A 27,342-nucleotide genomic window follows, 5' to 3' on the forward strand; every position below is an offset into this window, starting at 1 on the left:
ATAATCACAGCTGTTCTCGAGTGTTCGTAATTAAGCAATTGGTTCAATTCATTCGGTAAATAGGTCTCTTGATTTCGGCATTAACGTGCGAAATGGGGTCGTGATGAGTGGTAATTTCATTTTGAAGAGTATAACACCTTGGCCACGGACACCGGCGGCGCGACCGACGGCGCGACGGGCGGCGCGGCAATTCGCGCGGCGCGGTAAGCACGCCACGGGCAGTTGCGTTCGCCGCCGCGACTAGTGTAGACGAGGAGACGAGATGGCTTTATCAAAGTTAGCTCGACGTTGTTTGGAGAGTAGCAGCTTTTTTGCTCAAGATTTAATGTTTGGAAGATATAGTGGAGTACACGAATTAAATAGAAATCGTGTTACAGACGGAGAATTCCACCAAAAATATGAAAAATATAGGCATGATGAAAAATTATGTTGCGGGTGGCTAGACTTCCAAATAGCTGGTCTAGCTAGAATTTCTGCAATAAAAGCTTCCGTCTCCATTTTCGCGAAAAAAAAACAAACTATTTTAAATTAAGTTCGCTCCGGGAGTAGTCGCCGCGTCTGCCGCTCGACTCCGTGGCCTGCGCCGTAATAACTCATACATTTGTTTCGATCGCTAGTCGTGCCGCGCGATTCGCTCGGGGAAATTCGCCGGTCGTCTCGCTGGTCGCCGCTGCGCGTGGCATGCCCAGTACATTTCCATACATTTGATTCATTCGCAAGACGCGCCGCCAGTCGCGCCGCGCGAATTTTCGCTATAGCGAATTGTCCGTGGCCAGCACGTAAGAATACAAATGATGTGTAAAATGTCGTTATATAATAGTGTCGTGTGATAATTATTAATAATGATTAATGATGAGATGACACATTTAACCTTATCTAGATACAGTTATTATCCTCCTAAAGTAAATAGCTATTATCACATAATTATAAACAAATTGTTGCTTAAAAAAGTGTCGTATGTAATGATGAGGCAACAGATGTTCATCTTATCTAGGTACAGAAACTAGATTAAGGAGGGTCGTGGTTATAATCCTGCTAAAGTAAATAGCTATTATCTTATGTTTACAAGTTTGTTCTACTCTGCTAACTTCGCATGCTTCTTAAACATGTCAGCGATCTCATTATATTGGCTTATGATGTTATCAGATGTGCAATGTTGGGTTTAGTTGACGACATCGGCGTTTCACTGTTTTCAGGCATAGTTGGTTTTGTAAGTAGTGTAACAATTTGTTGTGTTTTATTTGTTGAATAAAGAAGCTTTATACATTCACCAGCTCAAGCCTCAAGGTGTGCGGCTTGGACCGCGTAGGTAAAGAAAATTCTCATAGCAGTGAGATATTTCACCCCATAAAACGTAGCCTATATCACTCTCTACATTTCTAATTATCCTATATAAAAATCATTTCGTGAATGAAAGACATTAAGGATGGTTCCAATTCAAAATGAAGGAATTTTTGTTCTGCTTTCTCCACGATATCTTAATAGATTATTTGACTTTCATATTCTTAGTAACTTTATAAGGGCCGATTTTTCAATCCTTGGATAAACCTTACCCGTCCAATAAAGTATTACACGATAATATTAAAATGTCACCTGTAAACTGTCAAATACGGGCTACGGGCACATAAGGCGCGGGTCAAACACAAGCGGCACGGGCGCGGGCGTGCCATAAGCGCACCTCTTGAATCTGTTTTGCACCACGTCCTTCTTATACATTTTGTATGAAAGAATTTTGGACAGGCGTCGAGACGGCACGCCACGGTTGTGCCAAGGTTGCGCCAAGGTTGCGCCTTTCCAAAATTATTTCATACAAAATGCCAATAGCGCACCCGATGCACGCCGGCAGCGCGCCCGCGGCGCGCCCGCGGCGCGCCGCGTCGCTTGTATATGTCCCGCGCCTTAGAATACCTTTCATACATGGTAGTTTAATACGTTATTCGACGAATAAGTTTTAACCAAGGATTGAAAAATCATCCCTAAATAAATCTGATTATTTTCACACTGATATTTTGAAATGGCAGATAATTTCTATAAAATAATGATTCTATTAAACGTTTTGTACCTACACGTGCCTCTTTAAATTCCACGAATGATCCTCACTATCCAGGGTCGTTCAATCTTCTCTACCTAAAATTCGAGTTCTCGGAAACAGTTGGAAAACTTGCTAACATTGGTAGAAAATAATGAAAATTGTTTTAAGAAGAACTTTCCCGATGGGACCATATTATGAACTGACACAAGTATTACGAGAAATGATTAGTTATTGCGCGAAGAAAAGAATTAAGAACACTCTTGGGACTTAAAAATGGATGAACATAATTGGGTACTTTTCAATTAAAAATGTTAATGAAAGTTTACACTAGAAGTGATTTATAACGTATTATTAATTGTATACTGTTACTCTCTCGTTTCTCATACACTTGGCAAATGTTTCCGATCGCGTATGCCTTTGTGAGTTTCATGAGGCGTTCATGTATTTCGTTATTTTTGCTTTTGCTTTAATTTACGAACAATTTTTGAGTTCAATTTCAATGGAAACGCTTGTGCTGTAGAGAACTTATTTGTCGCATGTTGTTGGCTAAATATATGAAATGCACTTGAAAGATAGTTATTTATTTATAAATGAAGACTTTGTTCAAATAGAGTAGATTTAGTTAACATTAATCAAAGGGTATTTTTTTGTAGTTTTCTGTTCATCTCGTGGATTATAAATTGATTCATTATCATTTATGTATACTTTACTTATATTATTCGAGTTTGTTTATTTGATTTTTAAACGCGCTCATCTAGGAATCTACTAGTCAAATTTTAAAATTATTACAGTGTTATAATATATTGAGGAAGGCTATATTTATATCATCACGCTAAGACCAATACAATGCGGGTAAATCCGCGCCAGGTTGGTCTCACATATTATGCAAATAGCCGGTGTTTAAAATGTTTATTTTTGTGCATAGCAAAATGACTAAGTGTTTCCCACTTGTCTTATCGTCGCAGATAACGAATATCAAGTGCTGTCGTGTTAATATTTAAATCGTGATCGGTAATAACTAATACGGTGCGCCATTTAAATCGCGCTCGAGTAATCACGATAAGATTGCGTATTCAATTTGTACTTTGAACCAAACATTAATAATAATGTGACCGATTAGCGAGCGACGTCTGAGAAAAAATATCGTTTTGTTTTTCAAAGGGCATTCCCAAAATGAACGTGTGGATTTCTTTAAGCATAATTTCATTAAAAAAATAAATTATTCTGAAGCTTAGCACATAGACAGACAGACGAATATTCTTTTAGGTTTATAATATTATTATTATGTTATCTTAAATTTTTTTTAATATTTTTGAATTTTATTAATTAAAATATTCAAGACTGATAAAATATGCAATTTATAAAGCAATCAATAATTTATTAATAAAGTTTTTTGCGCTTTTAACGCATAATTATATGTTGACTTTTACAACGTATTTATAGCTACAACAAGGACGGATCCGCCACTCTGTTTACATTCCAAGTCTATTAATAGTCATAAGTACTAAGTATGGATGAAAACAATATCGATCGATTTGCGTCGATCTTTGTTAATTACAATTAATAATATTAATATTATTATTTATTATTTATTAATATTACAATATTCCATGGAGTAATTTAAAAATGTGTGTGTAATGTGGTGTAAACAATCTTGTATGAGAGTGAGGCAATTTTATATTGGAGATAGTCTTAGGATCTAGTGATGAATCTTTGCGTTCTTTATTTTTATTTTCTACGAGCATTTGTATACTATCCAGAATCCATTCATTGGCAGATACATATTCTAAATGTGTGTTTCACACAATTAATATCAATAATCATTAATCTTTGCCTAATTGTCTCCAGATGCAAGACAATTAGGCAAAGATCCATTATTGTATTCCGATTTCTCCTAAATTTAAAACAAAACAAAAGATAAATAAATATTTCAATTGAGATTAGAGGTAGATTATCGCAATATGTTATTCTAGACGGATTGTTTTGATAAGATAAGTGTAGTGTTTTCTTCTCGATATATATTTTAATGAATATTAATTGATATTAATGATTACATAAACGAGATTATATTCAAGTGCGTTATTGCGTTTACATATTTTTATTTTTTTACACAATTTATCAGGAAATATCGAGTGAATAATTGCAATAATTTGGCTTGCGCTTAATATTATTATATTGTTAAAATAATATAAATACTTTACCAATTTTGGTAAACATTGTGAAATATTGGAAAGTTATTTCATGTATAATATTATACCTACATGCAATTATAAATGTATGTTAATTAATAATTGAAACATAGGAAATATTTCAATGCCAAATTCTTCTGACTTGTTTACAAACAAGTGAATGTTTTGTAAACATTGTTTAAATTAATTTGGGTTTTTACTGTAATGGCACAACCAGTAGGGAAACTTCATACAAAACGTTCGAAATATGCTCACGCACACAAGCAGGCGTGTTTACGAGAATCGTAAGGGTATTCTTATACATATCTGTAAATAACCCTTACGATTCTCGTGTTGATCTGTGTATTGTGGTAATGGTTTGCAATCTTTATTTGTCATTTGGCACAGTTATATAATTCGATTACGTATGTACCTACTCGAAAAGCGGGACAGTAATAAATTAATAAGTAACTAAAAGCCGAGTTTGTTGCGAATTTAAGCGCCAATTCAAATAAGATTTGGTTGTAGTTATAATAATAGGATGCTTGAGATTTTCTCTCACATTTTAGGAGACGCGTTATAATTGTAGGTTTATGCCGACAGCCACTTTCTTATACTAGATGTATGATATTATCGTTTCTTACAGTAAATGAGTACTTACCAGCCTACAAATTTCACATTTAAAATCACCAGAGGACAAAATATATGTCTTTGTTAGCTAAATGCAATTTATTTATTTTCTCGAAGTTGAAACAAACTTTAATTGTTTTTATAAAGTTTTATTTATATGCAATCGTTTGTCCACAGTATTAGACCAAGCAGACGGCCGGCCCGTGAAACTGAGTGGTGTTGAAACGCAAGCGAAGCAGGCTGCAGTCCAATATATAGCTGAAGACGAAGAGGTATGTTATATTTGTTTATATTATACTGGTTATTTAGTTAACCCAGCAAATGTTCTGCCAAGACATCCTAATTACCTAGCGCTATGACTATGTCGTACACTTGATTCTGTGTAGTCAGTATAGGACAGGAATTAAGGATTCAAAAGATTTTATTTATACAATTACATAATATCATACAAATCGATAAGCCTTTTCGATGAAGTTATGTTCAAAACAATGACATGAGAATTTTTATATAAATAGATTAAATAATCTACTCTATCTACAATCTTCGAAGATACCTAAATACGCGTACCTAATAGCGGTGTCCGGGCTTAGCGTGGGAATCACGGCATAAGACGAGGGTTTTTCCAACTTAATATAGTCCTATATAGTCGGAGTAGGTTAGAAACAGCGAGATTGATAGATTGTGACTAGCAATAACGATAGACAGACAATTATTATTGGAACTAAGTTTCTGTGTGTTATAGTTTATTCCAAATTAGTATACACTAGCGACCCGCCCCGGCTTCGCACGGGTGCAATGCTGATACTAAATACACTACAGAAAAACTGTGAACGTTGTATATAAAAACATAGCGGCCCGCTCCGACTTCGTATAGATAGCCTGGCGGCCGGCCGGTACCGCCGCAAACGCTACGTCCCGCAATTTTTAAATCTGTAATATCTTCGAAAATATTCACTTAAATCATACGGTGTAAAGGGCCATATAGATCTATATTAAACGAAAAATGTATTCAAGGTATTTAATTGGTTAAGGATTAATGCTGTATTGGTTAAAATCGCATCGAAAATTAGCCATTATTTTTCGTAAAAAGTAAATGACAAAAAAAAGTTATTGTGGGTTATCCATAAGAGATAGACATATACCATCGCGGACTTTTCTATAGACCTTTTCAATGTGTATAATACTTAGTACATTATTTTGATAAAACTCGTAGGGTTCAGCCTGCGTGCGTTTGCAATGTAAGCGGAAAAAATGTAATTTTTTACGACATCACTTTAGAAACCTCAAAAATAACAGTACTTCTCCACTATTTAATGGATGTTATTATACATATAAACCTTCCTCTTGAATCACTCTATCTATTAAAAAAAACCGCATCAAAATCCGTTGCGTAGTTTCAAAGATTTAAGCGTACAAAGGGACATAGGGACATAAGGACATAGGGACAGGGAAATCGACTTTGTTTTATACTATGTAGTGATGAGTCTATACAGTTCGTGAGGAAACCGAGATGTCGAAGAATCAAAAGTTCGACGACATGTGACATCCGCCAACCCGCACTTGGCCAGCGTGGTGGATTATGGTCTGTACCCTCATAGGAGGCCCGTGTCCCAGCAGTGGGAACGTATATGGGCTAATGGTGAACATATATATGGGCTAGTGATATACACTATATACAGTAACATGATAATTAGTTTTTTCAATAGATATTTTTGCAATAGGTAGATTCTTATAGACTACGAAAAGAAATCAATATGTTATTTAAAATATATTACAAATAATAATAAAATGTGTTTAATATGCATATCATTGGTAATGGAGCGGGACAAATCAATTTATTAAAAATAACCATTTAAAATAATTGATTTGTAACAACGTTTTTTATCACATTTCCTGAGTTTATTTATGAACTTTGGTTAAATATATAAACAAAAATGAACGTTGAAGTATTTGTAATTTAAGATAGAGTAAATAAGTAGATATAGTTAACGTATAAGCATAAGCATCGAACCTGTGCTGAAATAGATGAACAGATTAGAAGTCATAGAATGTCATATAGTTTATTACATAAACCAGCTTACCGCCCGCGGCTTCGCCCGCTTGGTCTAAAACCTAATAAATTATATACTAAAAACTTCCTCTTGAATCACTCTATCTATTAAAAAAAACCGCATCAAAATCCGTTGCGTAGTTTTAAAGATTTAAGCATACAAAGGGACGTAGGGACAGAGAAAGCGACTTTGTTTTGTAGTGATTTTAAGTACTCATTAACGATGTTTATGTTAAATAATAATTTAACTAAGATCAGGAAAACACAATTTAAATTTAATCCTTTTTACCATAATTACGCAAAAGTATAATTGAAGGACGGACGGCGATAAAGAAGGGCGATGAACGAGTGCATTTCGTTTATCAGGAGTCGAATAATTATAGTCCGGGATACATCGCCCATTTTTGCAAGTGATTACTATCAAGCTAATTTTTCGTGAGTAGCTTTATTTTGATGAGATGCCGAATAATTTCATGTACGAAACTCTCGATTGTGGTAGCTTACAGAGGTAACAAGGATAAAAATTTTTGATTTGACGGTTCTCAAATATTTATTACGCAATTTGTAGGACAATATGTCTGTTGAATTATATAAGTATTAAATAAGTGAAAATAAAAAAATCAGCTGGTTAGTAATCATTTATGATGACTTCGTTATCGATACACATTGGAAAGGGGGACTCTTTGATCAAACCATAGATTTTGTAGGACAAATATTTTTTCGAATAATTTAGATAATTATCTTGAGATTGAACAAAAAAAAACATTCAGTTAGTAATTAATATTTGAGAACCATCAAATCAAAATATTTTATCCTTGTTTCCTCTGGTAGCTACCACAATCGAGAGTTTTGTACATGAAATTATTGGGCATCTCATCAAAATAAAGCTACTCACGAAAAATTAGCTTGATAGTAATCACTTGCAAAAATGGGCGATGTATCCCGGACTATTAGCAATTAGCCAAGTATCGATATCATGCTCAAATTACGAGAATCAATAATGACGCCCGAATGTTCATCGTTGTGTTCATCGTTCAAAATGCATCAAATGTAAAATGGTAAATTAATTATAAGGGCTATGTATTATAAGGGTTATGTAGGTATGTCCGACCGCCTCCTTGGTACAGCGGTTATCGCGAGTGCGTAGAACAGAGAAGAAAAAGAATGTCTTGGTCTTGCAGGACACAGAAGGCTAACAGTTACTTTTCCCTTAAGAACTCGGTCTTGCAGGACACGGAAGGCTAATCACCTGCTTGTTCATAAAAAAAATCCATCAGTGAAACATTTATATATGCCTAATGCATCTGCCCCATACCCCACTAGGGGACACGTACACTATGTAGTATGTATGGGTAAAAATAGAAGTAGTTTCGACTATGAAGCATAAACAGTATATTAATTTGGGCGTTTAAAAGACTAGGTAGTTGCGTGGTTATAGGGATTTATATAGACCGAAGGCTTTATTGATTCCTCTCTGATTCATTATGATCAATGATAGTAAGTAATAATAAGTTCTTTGTGAATGTAACCTTGCAATAATACAGCGTATGATCTAGATATATACGTATGGCCTAGAAATGTATAAAAAATTGGATTACAGTATAAACAACTGCATTTGAAAAAATTGCATCATATTTTAATATGATCTAATGTTCTCTGAATTGACGAAACATTATTATAATTCAATTCCATTATTGTAAAGAACGTTGTCTAGTTCAATATTTTACAAGTTGCTGCAGCTGGAATATCTTGTTTTTTTTTACACCCATAAGGAAGATGTTTTTCCTATAAACTGTGAGTAAAAATAATTTCTCGTTAAATTTAGTACCCATCCCACGCCTTGAAGTTTCCATCATTATCGAAGTAACTATATGCAAATATACACAATTTCGCGTTTCGCACAATTACAAATGTCACGTACACCGTACCAAGATGTACATGCTCTGTGTTCCAACTACGTAACTTTCTACATTCAACGTACATAAGGTAAATAATGATTGCGAAAGTTGCAACACAATTGGCACGTTTTTTGTTAACGATAACTAATGCATAACTTGGGTTATGTTAAATGCGTTAATATTACGTTTGTTTTGTTATGAAATAGTGTTTATTGTAGTTTAATTTACGTGTGTTGTTATTTTGGACCTTATGTAGTAAAGAAGTTCAATAACCTAACGTCTTATGTATCACATTTGTGATCATTATGGATAATTAGGTTTTTCAATTAATGATTTTATCGCATTAATTAAACCTTTTTCAAGTAAAAGTATATGAGCCTCTATAATATGTTTAATTTAAATGTTGGTAGCAACGAATACTGTAAACTGTAAATCTTGACAATAAAAAAAACACGAACTAAACAGTCCTTAAGAATAAGTTAGTGACGAATGACGATGGTGAAATAAAGCGGTTGAAATCGCAAAAAGGATTGGGCATATACCTTCTATGATCTACATATCACCATACCCGGATGCAAAGCACTGATCTGATCGGAGAGCAACAACAATTAGTCATCTTTATACTATATCAGTAACGGCTTTCACCGTTTTTTGCTCAGTAGTCGTGTCGGATCTCCGTGCTCTGGTGACCGTCGGCGAGGTCAGGTTAGGAGTAAGGTTGTAAACACGGTTATAGCTTCACCTGTAGGTTTGTAATCGACTTTTAGACTCGATGTTGACCCATTTGAACTGTACACTGTACAAGGATCACATGAACTTATCAAGGATCGGGACAAGATGTAAGATTGCAGATGTAACACCTCTGCAAATGTCTTGCCCGCTAAGGGATTAGGAAAGGATTGACCGTGACGACGGGACTAAAGGAACATCTGTATAAGGGGTATAGATTCCTATTTCCTATATCGTATTTAGTTTGTATTGAAAGTAAGATTCAAAATAATTTAACTGATAAATTAACGTGCAACGCATTATCTTTTGTTATTTAATCAAACTCAACTCAATAAGGATGCAGTTATAGGAGTAGACTTTTGATAACCAATTACTGTATAATAGCATACAAGTACCTAATTGCCAAAACTTAAAAAAAAAAATGTATGCTAAACTTTTTGTTCATCATTCAAACGAAGTCGTAGGCGGTTACTATGCTTCTGGCAGTAAAAAATGTAGATAATAATAGGCATTACATCAACAACCTTCTATAACACGTTAAGAATCTTCCTTCCGCATGCATAATTAACAAATTATTATCAAAGAGAATTAATATATTCCTCGATTTACATAAAATATAACTTCTCTATCGCTTGTTTTGAATATTAAATGTCTTCATATTAAAAGAGAAATATCTCGAATACAAATGTCATTTTAACACTTATTTTTTATGCTTTATTTATGAACAAAATTTCTTTTTATTGTGTATTTTGTATACAGACAAGTGAAGTGTCCTTCTATGATAACATCTTACTTCTTTACTAAAAAATAATCAATAATAATTGTGTTGACAGATTATTTGCACGTTTTGAAATCCTAAAGTACCTCCTTTATCTATTAGGAAAAGCTTTCACCGTAAATAAGTTTGTTAATTCCTATTAAGTAACGTAGCTATATTTTTTTTAGTAACTATTCAGGTTTAACCCAAGTTGGGTGATACTCTAAACTAGAAACCATAAAGTTAACACACGGCCGTTTATCTTAAAATAGATAGGCTAGGCTTAGATAAGGGAATAAATTAACCACGTGCAAATTGCAATGGTACCAGAATACATGATTGTTTAATTTTAAATGTTATTATAGTAAGTAAACTAACCTGTTTTTAACTATGAATTTGCTAATAATGATGTTGCAATATATTTGTGTTTGTTTTCACAGAATTGTAAATGAAAAGTGTAATATTAAACTGCGTATGATATGCGGTATCAGAGGAAGGAAAAAGGTAACTTAATTTCACTACACAAATAAGTATGTATATTGTTGAAGTACATAAACCTTTATTTATTGACTTACACTGTCCAGTGTCCACTGTAAAAGTCCTTTTACCGAGATAAGCCTTTTGAAAGCTCCGGTTTATCCAATAAAGCATTTTTTATACAGACTAAGATAGCTTTTACACTCAATCCCCTCGACGAGGGTATTTTCTGAAAAGACGGATAACACCGACTTTCCAAATATTTTATCACTATCAGCCCAATGGTATGTACTGAATTCTTAATTAATTTTGCATGTAAAATATCATAGTCTGAATGATGGTCGTCGACAAAGTTTAAGAAGTTCAAAAACCCGGAGCGCAAAATTCCGTTTAATGTAAAAAGTTTTTACATGTAAAACAGATTAATTACAATCTTAAAAACGTTCAAGTAAAGTTCAATAATCTCGCTTGTTGAACTAAATTAATTTCGTATTTGTGAAATAAGGATATCAATTTATCTCTATATTTAGGTACACGACTAGCCGCTGGCCCCGGCCGGCCTTACGTTACTAGTAAAAAGGTTTGTTTATTCGATTGAGAAATTTTTAACTTCAAACTTAAGAAACAAGAGGGAAATAATATATAATTATTTTATGCTTATTTAATACAGTCGTATAAAATAAATTCAACTCTCATATACTTATACTAAATTATAATTGAGTAATGAGTGCGTTAACGAAAAGTAACGATTTCTTAAATTGCGTCTTAGTCCATTGAATGAGTCCCTCCAAGGGGGGTCTAGAGTGCGTGAGTTAGTAACGTAAGATGTTTCTTCGGAAACATGTCAAGAGTCCCTAGGTAATAAACATACTAAAACCCCGGGCCACTAGGAGGAGCCCCGGAGTGGGGGGAGGGGGGAAATGGGTCCATTTTTTCATTTTTCGCTTAAATCTCAAAAACGGTACATGTTAGAGAAAAACTTTCAAGGAAAAATTAAAAGGCCATAAAATTATCTACAAGTTGTACCTGAATCATTTTTTCCTATATCCTACCGTTTCTGAGTTATACGCAGTAAAACATGATTTTGGCTCAAACAATTTCAACATCAATCGATCAAAAAATATTTCTTTCTTCCAAAAAACTCAAATGTGCAACTTGTGACCAGTACTGATAGATTGCTCTTAATTAGTTCTATAATTGGTAAAATAAACACATTCCTCCATGGAAGCCTTTAGGAGGAATCGATTGTCAAAATATTATATTAGGGCAGTTTGAGTTACTGAACTTGATCTTTTTATTTTTTTCTTCCAAAAAACTCAAAAGTGCAACTTGTGACCGGTACAAATAGATTGCTCATAATTAGGTCTATCATTGCTAAAAATACCAGATTCCACCACGGAGGCGTTTACGGGGAATTGAATTTTATCAGGGTAGTTACGATACATGAACTTTTTATTTTTTTTCTTCCAAAAAGCTCAAAAGTGCAACTTGTGACCGGTACAGATAGATTGCTCATAATTAGGTCTATCATTGATAAAAATACCAGATTCCACCATGGAGGCGTTTACGGGGAATTGAATTTTATTAGGGTAGTTAGTTAAAAAGTTCATGTATCGTAACTACCCTAATAAAATTCAATACCTCCTAAAGGCCCCCATGGTGGAATCTGGTTTTTTTATCAATGATAGACCTAATTATGAGCAATCTATCGGTACCGGTCACAAGTTGCACTTTTGAGTTTTTTTGGAAGAAAAAAAATAAAAAGTTCAAGTATCGTATCTACCCTAATAAAATTCAATTCCCCGTAAACGCCTCCATGGTGGAATCTAGTATTTTTATCAATGATAGACCTAATTATGAGCAATCTATCTGTACCGGTCACAAGTTGCACTTTTGAGTTTTTTGGAAGAAAAAAATAAAAAGATCAAGTTCAGTAACTCAAACTACCCTAATATAGTATTTTGACAATCGATTCCTCCTAAAGGCTTCCATGGAGGAATGTGTTTATTTTACCAATTATAGACCTAATTAAGAGCAATCTAACAGTACCAGTCACAAGTTGCACTTTTGAGTTTTTTGGAAGAAAAAAATAAAAAGATCAAGTTCAGTAACTCAAACTACCCTAATATAGTATTTTGAAAATCGATTCCTCCTAAAGGCTTCCATGGAGGAATGTGTTTATTTTACTAATTATAGACCTAATTAAGAGCAATCTATCAATATCGGTCACAAGTTGCACTTTTGAGTTTTTTTTTAAGAAAAAAAATAAAAAGTTCAAGTATCGTAACTACCCTAATAAAATTCAATTCCCCGTAAACGCCTCCGTGTTGGAATCTGGTATTTTTATCAATGATAGACCCAATTATGAGCAATCTATCTGTACCGGTCACAAGTTGCACTTATGAGTTTTTTGGAAGAAAAAAATAAAAAGATCAAGATCAGTAACTCAAACTACCATAATATAATATTTTGACAATCGATTCCTCCTAAAGGCTTCCATGGAGGAATGTGTTTATTTTACCAATTATAGATCTAATTAAGAGCAATCTATCAGTACCGGTCACAAGTTGCACTTTTGAGTTTTTTGGAAGAAAGAAATATTTTTTGATCGATTGATGTGGAAATTGTTTGAGCCAAAATCATGTTTTACTGCGTATAACTCAGAAACGGTAGGATATAGGAAAAAATGATTCAGGTACAACTTGTAGATAATTTTATGGCCTTTCAACTTTTCCTTGAAAGTTTTTCTCTAACATGTACCGTTTTTGAGATTTAAGCGAAAAATGAAAAAAATGGACCCATTTCCCCCCTCCCCCCACTCCGGGGCTCCTCCTAGTGGCCCGGGGTTTTAGTATGTTTATTACCTACGGACTCTTGACATGTTTCCGAAGAAACATCTTACGTTACTAACTCACGCACTCTAGAACTTTTTATCTAATGGACTATCTTTTATTATGTCATATTAAAATAGATGGACACAAAAAAATAATTTATTAATTCAGTTGGAAATTGGAATAGGTATGCAATAATATTAGAAAGCCTACAAGGAAGTATCTACATATTTATATACCTTAGAATTATTCATTTTGGAATTCACAATTTCGATAGTGATAAATCTTTTAATAGAGTTGAAACGTTTCTAATCGTTTATCTGATGCGATAAAATCCATGACATAATTTAATATACCTAGGTAGTAGGTAGTATTCGCTTTGAGCCATTTACAATTATTCTAAACAGACCTTTCAATAGGTCATTGCTATTTGGGTCGCGGCCAAAATTGTATCTAAAATATTGGCGGGCTTCGATTGGACAAATATGCACTACCTATAAATTCTACGCTCGGTACGCCCTGGACAAATGTTTTGGACACATTTTTCAGGAATATCGGGCATTTTAGGGCTTTTATACTTTTTTTACGTGCTCTGTGGTTTTGTAAATTAACACGTTATGCAATTTCGTGTAGATTAATTTATTGATTTTGAACATCCCTATGCTGAAATACTATCTATTATGCCACTAAGATTTTTAAATAAATGTGCTTTCTTCAGCCAAGAAACGATCTTTAGCTCTATGATTCTTGTTTCCGACAACAGCATTATGCTGCATGCATTATTATTATTTCTGCCGAATTGATTGCTAAATCGATAAATGCAAACCCAATTCAACGAGACATTGGACATCGTTACTTCTCACCAGCAATTATAATCCGTGTGACATTTGAGCATATGCAATATAAACGATTAATCGCCTCGCGCCGTTTCGCAACGCTGCAGCTGAAGCAACGGCATATAATGTGAGTTGTATACTGTACACAGGGTTGCCACATTGTTTGGCAATTAAAGGTGATGATAGGAAAACAAGAGAATATATAGTATCATCATCAGCCCATATATTATGTTCCTACTGCTGGGACACGAGCCTCCTATGAGGGTATAGGACATAATCCACAACGCTGGCAAAGTGCGGGTAGGTAGATATAGCGGTTATAAAGCACTATTTATTTTTATTTGTTATTAAGTATATTTAAAAAGAATGTTATTATGTTTCATGCATAATTTAGTAAGTATTTACGTACTTTACTGTTTTCATAAATTAATAACTCCGGCCCCGGAACCACAGACACAATAGGAAATCTATTGTGTCTGGGACCGATCGGGCCGCTTGGGACTCAATGGGTTAAATGGTAATTTCAGTACAATTACCTGAAATAACGTACAATACTTTATTATAAAGTGCGTGTGGCAACCCTTACTGTACACTAGTACACACGTACCGAACCGGATTACCTTTAACCGTGTTTCGTAAGAGCAATACCTTTCGCTCGCTTTATGGCGCGTAAACTGTTATATCATAATAGTCGTTTCATAATTGTTTTCAGGGGCTGTCTGGGGGATTGTGAAATCTTACGTGTATTAATAGTTACTACCAGAGCTAAAGGGGTTAGCATGTTGTCTTATAGCAGTGTGGAAAAGTGATGGCGCTCGAGCTCGACGACCTATCTATACTAATAATATTATAAAGCTGAAGAGTTTGTTTGAACGCGCTAATCTCAGGAAGAACCGGTCCGATTTGAAAAATTCTTTCGGTGTTAGATAGCCCATTTATCGAGAAAGGCTATAGGCTATATATCATCACACTCAACAGGAGGGGAGTAATGGGGTGAAACCGCGGGGCATAGCTAGTATATTATATGTATAGTGCTGTTATTTTTCCACACTAGAAATAATACTGCTTGAGGATATCATGGTACAGGGGTTGGTCGTATTCAAATGTAAACTATATTGATTTTTTATTTGCTCTGGTTAATAATACAGTTCAAGTTATGGTTAATGAGGTGAATATAATAAATACAATTTAGAATTGTATGCATATTCGGATTGCCAGGTGGTCGAACCTAGCAACCTTACATGGTCGAACTTTTGCACGCCTCATAAGCGAAGCGTTGAGGTGGGTACTACTGTCACTTCGCGCAAAACATCTGATTTTTCAAACTTAAAATGTCTTTATGTATCATACATTGCACTTGTAAGATAATACATACACACACATATTAAGAAAAAACACTATTTTTAACGTTCACGATATTTTTGATGTCATTTTTGTTATTTAAACTAGTTAAAAAACAGTTTAAAAGAGTTCTGTCTTGGACGTCCGTGTGTCTGTATGTGCGGATCCTTTTTCTTGTTAACACGATAGCGACCGAAATACTTTACTAATCGAGTCTTTTTTTTTTCTCTTACGCTTGAGTATGCTCAGGAATAGAACCCTTTCATTTTTCAGGGTCTGATTCGATGTGGTTTAATTGTTATTAAATAAACAAAAATAATAATTAATAAATATTTATTAAAAAAAAATTATGAGGCGTGCACTTTTGGATTTTCCAAATTATTTATTCTTGTGACTCTCTCCTGTGAATAAACATACACTGACTCCTGAGGCACGAAAACTATCGTTAAAGTATTCGTATCGTTATCAGGAGCATCTTCAAAAAATTGTATGTACTTACGTAGAAGTGAACTATAATTTTCGTGCTCGCGCTTCTGTAGATAATAAAACATGTAGGTACATACATTGTCATACGAAATTAACAATGTATCTTAAAGATACACGGAGCTCTCCAAAATACTAGCAAATGACCTACTGCCTATTAATACTCACTTGTAAGTTAACAAAGATAGAATTAGCATATACTAGCGGTCCGCCCCGGCTTCGCCCGTGGTACATAATATTTACGTTTTCTCTACATAAAAACCATCCTCGTACTTCAAGGAATATAATAAAAAAAGAATTATCGAAATCGGTTCAGCCGTTCTCGAGTTATGCGCTTACCAACACATTTTGCGATTCATTTTTATATATAAGAAGATTTGATTTGACTAACTAAACGAAGCAATAATCAGTCACGTAACAATTTTCATACGATCCATTGCAATGTGTACACGGTAATTACTACACGTAGATTGTAACCTCCAAATAAATACCTTCACCTTGCTATTGAACCATTTACAAGTACAATGGACGTGCATACATTATTCAAATTAATTAAATGCCCTCTTTAATTACGTATTATGTAATTAATCACGGGTTACTGTGTGCTGTGACTTATGGTACATGATTTTCTTAATTGTTCATTAGTTATTATTGTAGTGGAGCTATATAAGTTTGTCTTATATTATTTTTTTTTGTTTCAATATAGGTACTTATCTCAGGAACTGCTTGTTAGAACCGAATAAATATATTTCAGTTAGCATTACGCTACAAGCCACAGGCAATGATCAATGATAAATGGGAAAAATAATATTCCTTTTAAAAGCAGTGCGTGGCTTATCTAAGTAGCTACATAACTACATAGTAAGCTGTAATATTATAATTTTACTAGATTTCCGCCCGCGGCTTCGCCCGCGTTTTCAAAGGAAAACCCGCATAGTTCCCGTTCCCGTGGGATTTCCGGGATAAAACCTATCCTATGTGTTAATCCAAGTTACCCTCTATATGTGTGCTAAATTTCATTGTAATCGGTTCAGTAGTTTTTACGTGAAAGAGTAACAAACATCCATACATCCATACATCCTTACAAACTTTCGCCTTTATAAGATAACTTTTTATGTTTTGAGAAAATCCTCGTGTTGTTATAGTTAAGTTTGTTATAAAAATTTATGAATAGGTATTATTTATAAAACTATTGTACTAATAGATAATGATCAGTGTACTTACATACTGTACAATAAAATAAAGCAACAAAGAAAAAGGTTTTAAAACTTCCGTCATTCTGGTTGGCGTTAATCGAAATTATAAGCTTACTTCGATCTGTTGCGAAATGATATTATCTTCTACCATTTCATAAGGTACATTTATTTCACAAACAAATAAATATTATCAACAAATAATTAATTAATCTCTGATAATAATTTTCTTTTTTTTTAGGGTTCCGTAGCCAAAATGGCAAAAACGGAACCCTTATAGTTTCGTCATGTCCGTCTGTCCGTCTGTCCGTCTGTCCGTCTGTCACAGCCGATTTACTCGGAAACTATAAGTACTACAGTGATGAAATTTGATGGGAATATGTGTTGTATGAACCGCTACAAAAATATGACACTAAATAGTAAAAAAAAGAATTGGGGGTGGGGCCCCCCATACATGTAACTGAGGGATGAAATTTTTTTTTTCGATGTACATACCCGTGTGGGGTATCAATGGAAAGGTCTTTTAAAATGATATAAAGTTTTCTAAAAAACATTTTTCTTAAAGTGAACGGTTTTTGAGATATCAGCTCTCAAAGTCGTAAAAAGTATGTCCCCCCCCCTCTATTTTTATAACTACGGGGTATAAAATTCTAAAAAAAATAGAGGTGATGCATGCTAATTAACTCTTTCAACGATTTTTGGTTTGATCAAAGTATCTCTTATAGTTTTTGAGATAGGTTGATTTAACTGTAATTTATTATATTTGCTGCTACGGAACCCTTTGTGCGCGAGCCCGACTCGCACTTGGCCGGTTTTTTCTTTAAGCATTTAATTGAGTGACTACCTACTGACTAGGCTTTATTTTTGTGTTTTAAATCTCGATAAGCCTTTAAATAATACATGACAACATAACCGCATTGCAAAGAAAAGGCTTGAAATAAATATAATATAAAATGTAAGAATTTTGTAAGACGTCGAAAATAAACAGGTCCAATAAAGTGGAATATGTAATACTGTATACTTTATTTTGACTTTATCCATACAACCGTATGTGGAATCTCATTTGTTAGAAGTATATAGTTAATATAAACGCGCAAATTTTTGTGTATTTGTAAATTTGTTTTGAAACTGCTCCAGCTGTGAACAACCAAGCTTACATCTTCTTATTCTTATATATAAAAATGAATCGCAAAATGTGTTGGTAAGCGCATAACTCGAGAACGGATGAACCGATTTCGATAATTCTTTTTTTATTATATTCCTTGAAGTACGAGGATGGTTCTTATGTAGAGAAAACGGAAATATTATGTACCACGGGCGAAGCCGGGGCGGACCGCTAGTACTTAATATAACTTTACTATGATGCTGATAAGACAAACTATAAAAAAAAACTCACAAGTTTAAGGGGTATCTAATACATTCCCATTAGGGTTAAAATGTCAAAGATCATAATAATATCACGTAATATAAATTAATTGCAACGTTGGGGACGTTGGGTACGTTACAATAACATATACCAAAACATGATAGTGAATTATCGGTCAATGCACAAATGTGATCTGTTCTGGAGATTATTTTGATGGATTTTAAATTAAGTCTGCATTATCGTCTAAAGTTATTAATAGGCTAATTTATTGTTTTGATTTTAATTAGAATTTTTTTATGCAAAGTTTATTGCTATATCTTTAACGCAGCCTATTTGACATCCATAGTTAAGTTAAGCATACAAATAATTATAAGATTATATTTCTGAACCTGAAAGTAGAATAATTATGTAAATAAAATCATAATATATCTAGATACCAAAAACTAAAATTAACAATTAGAGTTCAAGAATTCAGTGTAATGTGATATCACAAGTCTTCGAGTTATAAAAATTGCGTTTAAGAAGCATTGAAGGAAACCGTTTACAAGACGGCAGGTATAACGAAACAAAAAAAGAAACAAACAAAACAAAATCGATTATTATCAGTACTCACTGCATATTCCTGGATAATTGTTTGTTATTCTGAAATACAGACTAGTAATAACCTCGAATATCGATATAATGTATCCGTAAACAAAATCGATTTAGTGATTAAGGTAGTATTTAATTATTACTTATCATTAATTGTGTATGTTTGTGAAAAGTATTTTTTTTTTCGATATTATTGTCCGCTATCGATATCGTAAATCGTATCTCATTAGATAATAGACTCCAGTGAATTCCATAAATATAAATACAATTTAATAATGTAAACATTGTTTATTGTATTGCGTAGTTGCGTAGTGGAACCGTGCATACAAATTATTTGCTTTTTTTTTTAATTTTTAAGCATTTAGTTGAGTGACTAGTCTTTAATCCTTATTGGTGTGTTATTTTTTAATTGAAATAGTAGCAGTGGAGTTAAGGTTTTATAGTTTTCAAAGTTTTAATTTAAAATGCCTAGAACAGCGCTTGCGCCGTCGAACCTTATAACAAGGTTCGGGAAACGATCGCAAATCATTTGTTACAATTACAAGCAAGAGGTAAGTTTTTAAATTGTTAAATAATATTTTTTATATACTTATTTTTTTTTACAAATCCAAAAATTTGTACGCAAAATTTGGCTGCTCTTTCACACAAGAACAGATAAAATTATTTGAATTTTACGAAGATCGATTGTTATTTTGGAGTCGAATGTAAAAGCTAGTTTAAACATTTTTATGTTTTTACTAGCGGCCCGCCCCGGCTTCGCCCGTGGTACATATGAAAAATAGATGTTGGCCGATTCTCAGACTTACCCGATATGCACAGAAAATTTCATGAGAATCGGTCCACCCGTTTCGGAGGAGTATGCAGACTAACATTGTGACACGAGAATTTTATATTATACTAGCGGTCCGCCCCGGCTTCGCCCGTGGTACATATCTATGAAAAATAGATGTTGGCCGATTCTCAGACTTACCCGATATGCACAGAAAATTTCATGAGAATCGGTCCACCCGTTTCGGAGGAGTATGCAGACTAACATTGTGACACGAGAATTTTATATATAAGATAAGATTTAAACAAATATTACTCAAGGCAATAGAAACGTAATATCCATAATATGAATATTCATGAATTAGACAGTGAAATATAATAATTGATATGAGCTACTTTCCATAATCCATATTATGTATGCACAGTCAAAGGTATGCTAATTCTTGCGTAATTGTTGATTATTGTATAACTACAAAGTAATTCGAACAATAATTACTCTTGTATGTATACTATAAATCTTGACCTATTAAAAAAAAGACGTGTGGCACTCGGGTGACTCGGGGACTGCCGCGGTAAAGCTATTGCATGCTATGCCTTCAAGCCACACCTCCGCGCCCGTCGGAGTGGGGAGCGTGAGGTTTTTCGTTACGCAATTTCTGGATTCGGTCCCCGCGCTCAAGGCCCGCGATAGAAGCTATGCAATAGCTTAATAATAATTAGGGTAAAAGTCTGATACAATTGAAAAAAAGAATGTTAATTATTTAACGGTTTTCTTTTCCTCGTAATGGTATTCACTATTCATTGCTGTTTTTCTTTTTAATTGCGTAGTATTTAGTTGGTATTCGTACTTAGATAATGGGGCAATGGAATTCGATAAATAGAATGTATTTTCTCTGTCCTGATTCTATAATTAAGCTGGTTATTGGTAGGCAATGGTAGATTTTTAAATAAAATATAAAAAATGGGAAAAGTTAGCTAGTGCTCGAAGGTAATCAAAACAAATTTTACCAACACGCGATTGTTAGAATGATTTTTACAAGAACTTGTCAATTTCGTAAACTACATAGTTGATAGTACATATTTTAAAACACAGTAGGTACCTAACTGACCTTCGGAGTACCTAATTGTTTTCAATAGTCCAAAGGCCGAAGGGGTGTAGGGGGAATTAAGTCTTGACTATCATCATATGAGTTGAAAGGATGTATGAACTATGAAGCACTCAACAGTTATAAGAGGTTTAATCTAAACCAATTCTTTCCTCAAAACTTTGCAATAGACGTAGATGGCTTAACAAAGAAAATGATATGTAAATATTATGTCAGGTGGCTTTAGTTTAGCTTCTGTATAAGTGACTCATTTGAAAAGGTCTTTGCTTATTATATAATTGTTACGGGTTACATTTGTACAATAATTTATGCCTAATTAGTATTGTATGTAAATGAAATGGTATTTAATCGATAGCAAAATATGTTGTCTTCCAGTTTTTGTTAACTTTTTTGTATACCTAAGGTGTTCTTTTTTTTCGTAAATTGTCGTAGGAAAGTTTGTGAACATGTCAATTTGGTACGACTGTAACAGGTGGAATACGACAGCCCACTATGTAGCCAAATTTTTACTATTAATATACATATAGTATGTATAAAAAAACTCTTGTTCTATAGTCTATTACTGCTCGATATTAAGAATTATCCTCTTCGCCGATGACGTCACAGGGAACGCGTAAAAACGCCTCTGACATGCATATTCCTTATTGCAGGGGCTTAGCATACTAGCAATTTCCATCGGGCTGACGTCAAACAGTGTGACGTCATTAATATCGGATCCGTGCCCCCGGGGAAGTGCAGCGGAACGATTTGCTCTATTTTGTTGCTCGTGTATCGGCTGACTATTTTATATTGAACTAGCTTTCCGCCCGCGACTTCGCCCGGTACAACATAACAAATAGAAACTACTCTATCTATAAACAAAAAAAGCGTGTGTGCCGAGCACACGTGTCTGAAGTGAAATTTCTTTGGCAAGATTCAAAGATACCAAAATCGCCTTACTCCATGATGGGACGGTATTGTCATGACGCGTCCCTGAAATTTAACTCTGAACGCCAACTCAACGCGTATAAAGAAGTTTCACTTTAAAACGCATAAAAATCCGCTGAGTAGTATTAAAGTTTTAAGCACACGTAGCATACGTATACACAGACAGCGACAGCGACTTTGTTTTATACTATGTAGCACGATTGTATGAATTTTACAAGTTAAAATAAAATGTTCGCTTTGCTTTAATTTGTTGTTTTTGTATCGTTTTACTGTTTAATATAGTGCTCTCTTAAAAGGATATTTAACGGTGCAAGGGTTGTATTGGAAATTGGAATCGAATGTTTCAGTTCGACGAATTTCCTTCATGAGTAATATGGAGTTTAGATAAGTTCGATGACATTGGTTTGATAAATTTTTGTATCTTTTTTGTGACTAGATTAAAAAAATCGTGAGTTGTGTTCAATGCACACCTGTATCTTTTGAAAATATAATAAATGTTTCTGTTTTTGTTCCTACAAATCTATACTGTATTACTAAATATATAACGGAATGCGACAGCATATTAATATAAACGAGCGTGAAAATGGGCATTGCCTATCATAACATCGATTTATCATGCTATTTCTATAATTAGTTAGGATCGGATACAGAATAATTTGCACCTGTCTGCTGCCATGTGCTTGAAGTTCAAGAGTAACGTGGTATTGGCGGGCGATCCGAGCTGTGGGTGCCAGGTGATGGGTAAATATAATTGGCTGAACGCTTGTAGGTAAAGGCCGAATGTATAGTGGTTTGGGAATGTAGGTTTTATTCGCGCTAACCCATTGAGCCCCGAACGGCCAGATCAGTCCACGACACAATAGATTTTCTATTGTCTGTGATTCCAGGGCCTGAGTTATTTAAGCAACTTTGTAAAGGGGAGGTTAGAAGGTATATTTACAAGAATTTCATCTTCCTAAATTGTACATACTTAAATTAAGATTATCTTCATTGTTACAATTACGTGCGTTAGTACGTACCTACCTAAGTTCTCTTCTAAAGTAATAAATGTCGCATGTAAAAGAAATCTGTACTAGAACTAAAGAAGATAATATTTACGACCACAAACATGTTATCCTATAAACAATAAAGTATGAACGAACAGTCCGGTACCTCTGAAAGCACTCACTGGTTCCTACTTCCTGTGAAATCTTTGAGGCGTAAAACAGATTCTAGACTTTCAGAATTATATTTATTCACTGGTTATGTTTACTTAGATGTTTCCCAATAGCTTGGAAAGTTACATTTAATCGCGTAGAACAAAAGTAATTAAACATTGATAGGATTAGTTAGGACCTCTGTAATGAAAGGATTATAAAGGTCGCCTCTATAAATAAAGAGAGTGTAATTAGAAAACACTGAGATTAAATACAAGCCGAATGCTTAAGCTCATATTGTAGTGGAATTCGTAATGAATCAGCTATTAGAAAGTTTCCATCTGATTGCATAAAGTATTACGTTAAATAGAGAATGACAGTCGATTATTATGGTCATACGAAATGAGCCACTTAAGACAAAACTTGAATGTTCTCTTGTGCAATAGTAATTTTATAAGAACTGCTAATTACTTTTCCAATTTTATACAGTACAACAACGTTGGCAAACAAATAATTGAGCGATAAATTGAAATAAATGATAGTGTGATCATTGATCGAAAACAAACTGTTCCAACTTCCAAATCATTAACAGCTATTGCTTCAATTATTCTAATTATAGAAACATAAATCATAATTTCCCCGTAAAACGAATATCTCCATTCGCTCGTAACAATCGCATACTGATTCGTATAAATTTCAATATAATCGAACCGTTTCATTTCGCAGAACGTTTGCATGTACAATTATTAAACTAATTAGCAGCGTAACGTCACATCTTTGTTTTATTTCCGATGAAATCGTATTTCGTATCGATAAATGCATTTGACACGTCTGACTGGATGTGGAGCGGTAAATGGATTATGTTATTCTCGGCGAACGCTTAGATAACGAGTATAAGGGTGCTTTTCCACAATTAATGTGCGAGGGATGTGTAGTATCGCTTCAAACGCTAAATACAGCGGTATGATTGGTTCTTTACAAACACATCCCTCGCTACGCATCCTCGCACATCTCTGACGGAAAAGCACCCTTAGCGAGGTCTAGTGACAAAGCGACTTTTATGTACTTATGTGGTAATTTAATAGGGCACAGAATAATTAAATTAATAGTACTATGGTTAGGACTTAGGATACACTGATTTCCCTTACGTAGTAGTCTACGGATTATAGAGCTCTCGAATAAGGGATATAATGATGTAGTTGTGTCGCTTCTGTTGCGGTTAAGTCGTTGAAGTTTCAAATGATAATGAGTAGGCTTCCTTTCACTTGTATTTGACTTACTTTTTTGTTTTGTATTTACTTTTGCGTGAAGTCTAGATAGTAGTTAGAAAAACGTTAAAGATAGATAAGTAGTAAATTCTAAAAAAAATACTGAGCTACAATATAAAGAACTAAGAATTTACAGAAAAATTAATTGAAACATCGAAGAAGAACTTATCAAGTAACGAATACTGTAAAGCGTAGAAGACTATTACAAGTGCTATCATTATAAATAGTGTGCGCTTGTTAAAATGTTGGCTAGCAATAGATCGTGTAAACTAAACATTAAAATAAAAGTATTTCAATTTAATAAAACTGATTTGGCTGAAATATATATTGCACGCCTCATAAGCGAAGCGTTGAGGTGGGTACTACTGTCACTTCGCGCAAAACATCTGATTTTTCAAACTTAAAATGTCTTTATGTATCATACATTGCACTTGTAAGATAATACATACACACACATATTAAGAAAAAACACTATTTTTAACGTTCATGATATTTTTGATGTCATTTTTGTTATTTAAACTAGTTAAAAAACAGTTTAAAAAAGTTCTGTCTTGGACGTCCGTGTGTCTGTATGTGCGGATCCTTTTTCTTGTTAACACGATAGCGACCGAAATACTTTACTAATCGAGTCTTTTTTTTTCTCTTACGCTTGAGTATGCTCAGGAATAGAACCCTTTCATTTTTCAGGGTCTGATTCGATGTGGTTTAATTGTTATTAAATAAACAAAAATAATAATTAATAAATATTTATTAAAAAAAAATTATGAGGCGTGCACTTTTGGATTTTCCAAATTATTTTCATCTTTGTTCCTCTAAATGTATCTCATCTCACTTATTAAATGCAACAAATTGCTTTCGTCACACTGAAAATCAAATAACATGCTGCATTTTAAAGCCCATGTCTGATGTTCAACTCAAACTCAAACTCAAACTCAAACATTCATTTATTCAATTAGACTACTATTTAGTAGCACTTTCGAATCGTCATTACATAATATTTTAACATTTACCACCGATTCGGAAAGCAGTATCTATGGAGAAGAATCGGCAAGAAACTCCATAGTTGCTCTTTTAAATAATGTCAATAAATTTACATAATATGTAACTTATATCTACCTAACTACATAATATGCCAAAGAACTGTCCTGTGGTTTTTACGCGACAACCCTCCATGGGTCTTTATCGTCCATATATTCCTGAATACTGTAGTACGCTCTCTGAACTAGTACATTTTTTATGTAAGTTTTAAATTTAGTACTACCAAACTCTTTAATATTATGAGGAATTCTATTGTATAAGCGTATACCTTGACCCATAAATGAATTTTTAACTTTAGCTAATCGGAAAAATGGCATTTCAATTCTATTCTTGTTCCTTGTGCCATAATCGTGTCTATCTCCTACTCTTGTGTGTAAGTCAGAGCTTTTGTGTACATGCAAAATATTATTAAATATATACTGTGATGGTACAGTAAGGATACCAGTATTCTTAAAATGATCTCTTAGTGAGTCCCGAGCACGTAAATTATATATAGAGCGAATGGCTCTTTTCTGTAAGATAAATATAGTTTCTATATCTGCAGCCCTGCCCCACAGTAGAATTCCATAGGACATAATGCTATGAAAGTAGCTGAAATAAACCAATCTGGCCGTATCTTCATCGGTGAGATGCCTTATTTTTCGGACTGCATATGCAGCAGAACTGAGCTTACCTGCAGCGGTGTTGACATGGGCTCCCCACTGTAGTTTCTCGTCCAATGTTAACCCTAGAAATACAGTAGACTCAGTAGGATGCAATACCTCCCCGTTCAAGGTAATATCTCTGTTCAACTTTTTTACATTAGGAAGTAAAAATTCAACACAAGTGGTTTTTTTGGCATTTAATAATAAATTATTGGCAGTAAACCATTCAGATATGTGTAAAAGAGCACTGTTCACTTCGTCAACATTTGGGTCATGCCTATCCACATTAAAAATTAATGAGGTATCATCTGCAAACAGAACTATTTCACACCTATCCTGCAAATAATAGGGAAGATCATTGATATATACCAAGAACAAGAAGGGACCTAAAATTGACCCCTGTGGAACACCAATGTTAATTGACGCACCGCTAGAACGTTCTCCATTAACAACTACAGTCTGTATCCTATCATGCAGGTATGACGCTATGAGGTTCTGGGCTTTTCCTTTAATTCCATAGTGATTAAGTTTACGTAACAAAGTACAATGTTCAACGCAGTCAAATGCCTTGGAGAGGTCACAAAATATCCCTAGAGCATTTTTTGAGTTTTCCCATGCCTTATATATATGTGTTAGAAGTGCAACTCCAGCATCTGTGGTTGAGCGCCCCTTTGTGAAACCAAACTGTTTGGTGTGCAGTAAATTATTATTTGCAAAATGACTACTCAATTGGTTTAATATTAACTTCTCGAATACCTTACTTAATGTTGGTAAAATAGAGATAGGTCTATAATTGTTACAGTCTTCTTGATCGCCCTTCTTAAATAAAGGTATAACTTTACTAAGCTTTAGTAAATTAGGAAATGTACCATAGTCACAACACTTATTAAATATGGAAGCTAAATTTTTCGCAATATTTTCTATTATATTATTAACTAAATTTACGGACATTCCCCAAAGATCACAAGTATTTTTAAGATTAAGCGTCTTAAAGGCAGTAACAATATCATTAGCAGTTACGTGTCGTAATTCAAATAATGTACTGCACTCCGCAACATGGTCCCTCAAAAAGG

At 34.0% G+C, this 27,342-nt stretch overlaps 1 protein-coding gene across 1 annotated transcript in view; it reads left to right on the forward strand.

Moving 5' to 3' along the window:
- LOC149908615 (E3 ubiquitin-protein ligase RNF19B-like) overlaps positions 1-27,342 on the forward strand; it is a 101,230-nt gene that overhangs the window by 49,565 nt on the left and 24,323 nt on the right. The window contains exon 2 of the mRNA XM_090102096.1: positions 5,008-5,102. Coding sequence (XP_089958222.1) covers positions 5,008-5,102 — 95 coding nt within the window. The remainder of the gene's footprint in view (positions 1-5,007; positions 5,103-27,342) is intronic.

Source organism: Colias eurytheme, chromosome 5 (genome assembly GCF_061535395.1).
Source record: "Colias eurytheme isolate Ceu_HAF_F1 chromosome 5, ilColEury1 Martin Lab GWU primary, whole genome shotgun sequence".
In the NCBI taxonomy this organism is placed as follows: domain Eukaryota; kingdom Metazoa; phylum Arthropoda; class Insecta; order Lepidoptera; family Pieridae; genus Colias; species Colias eurytheme.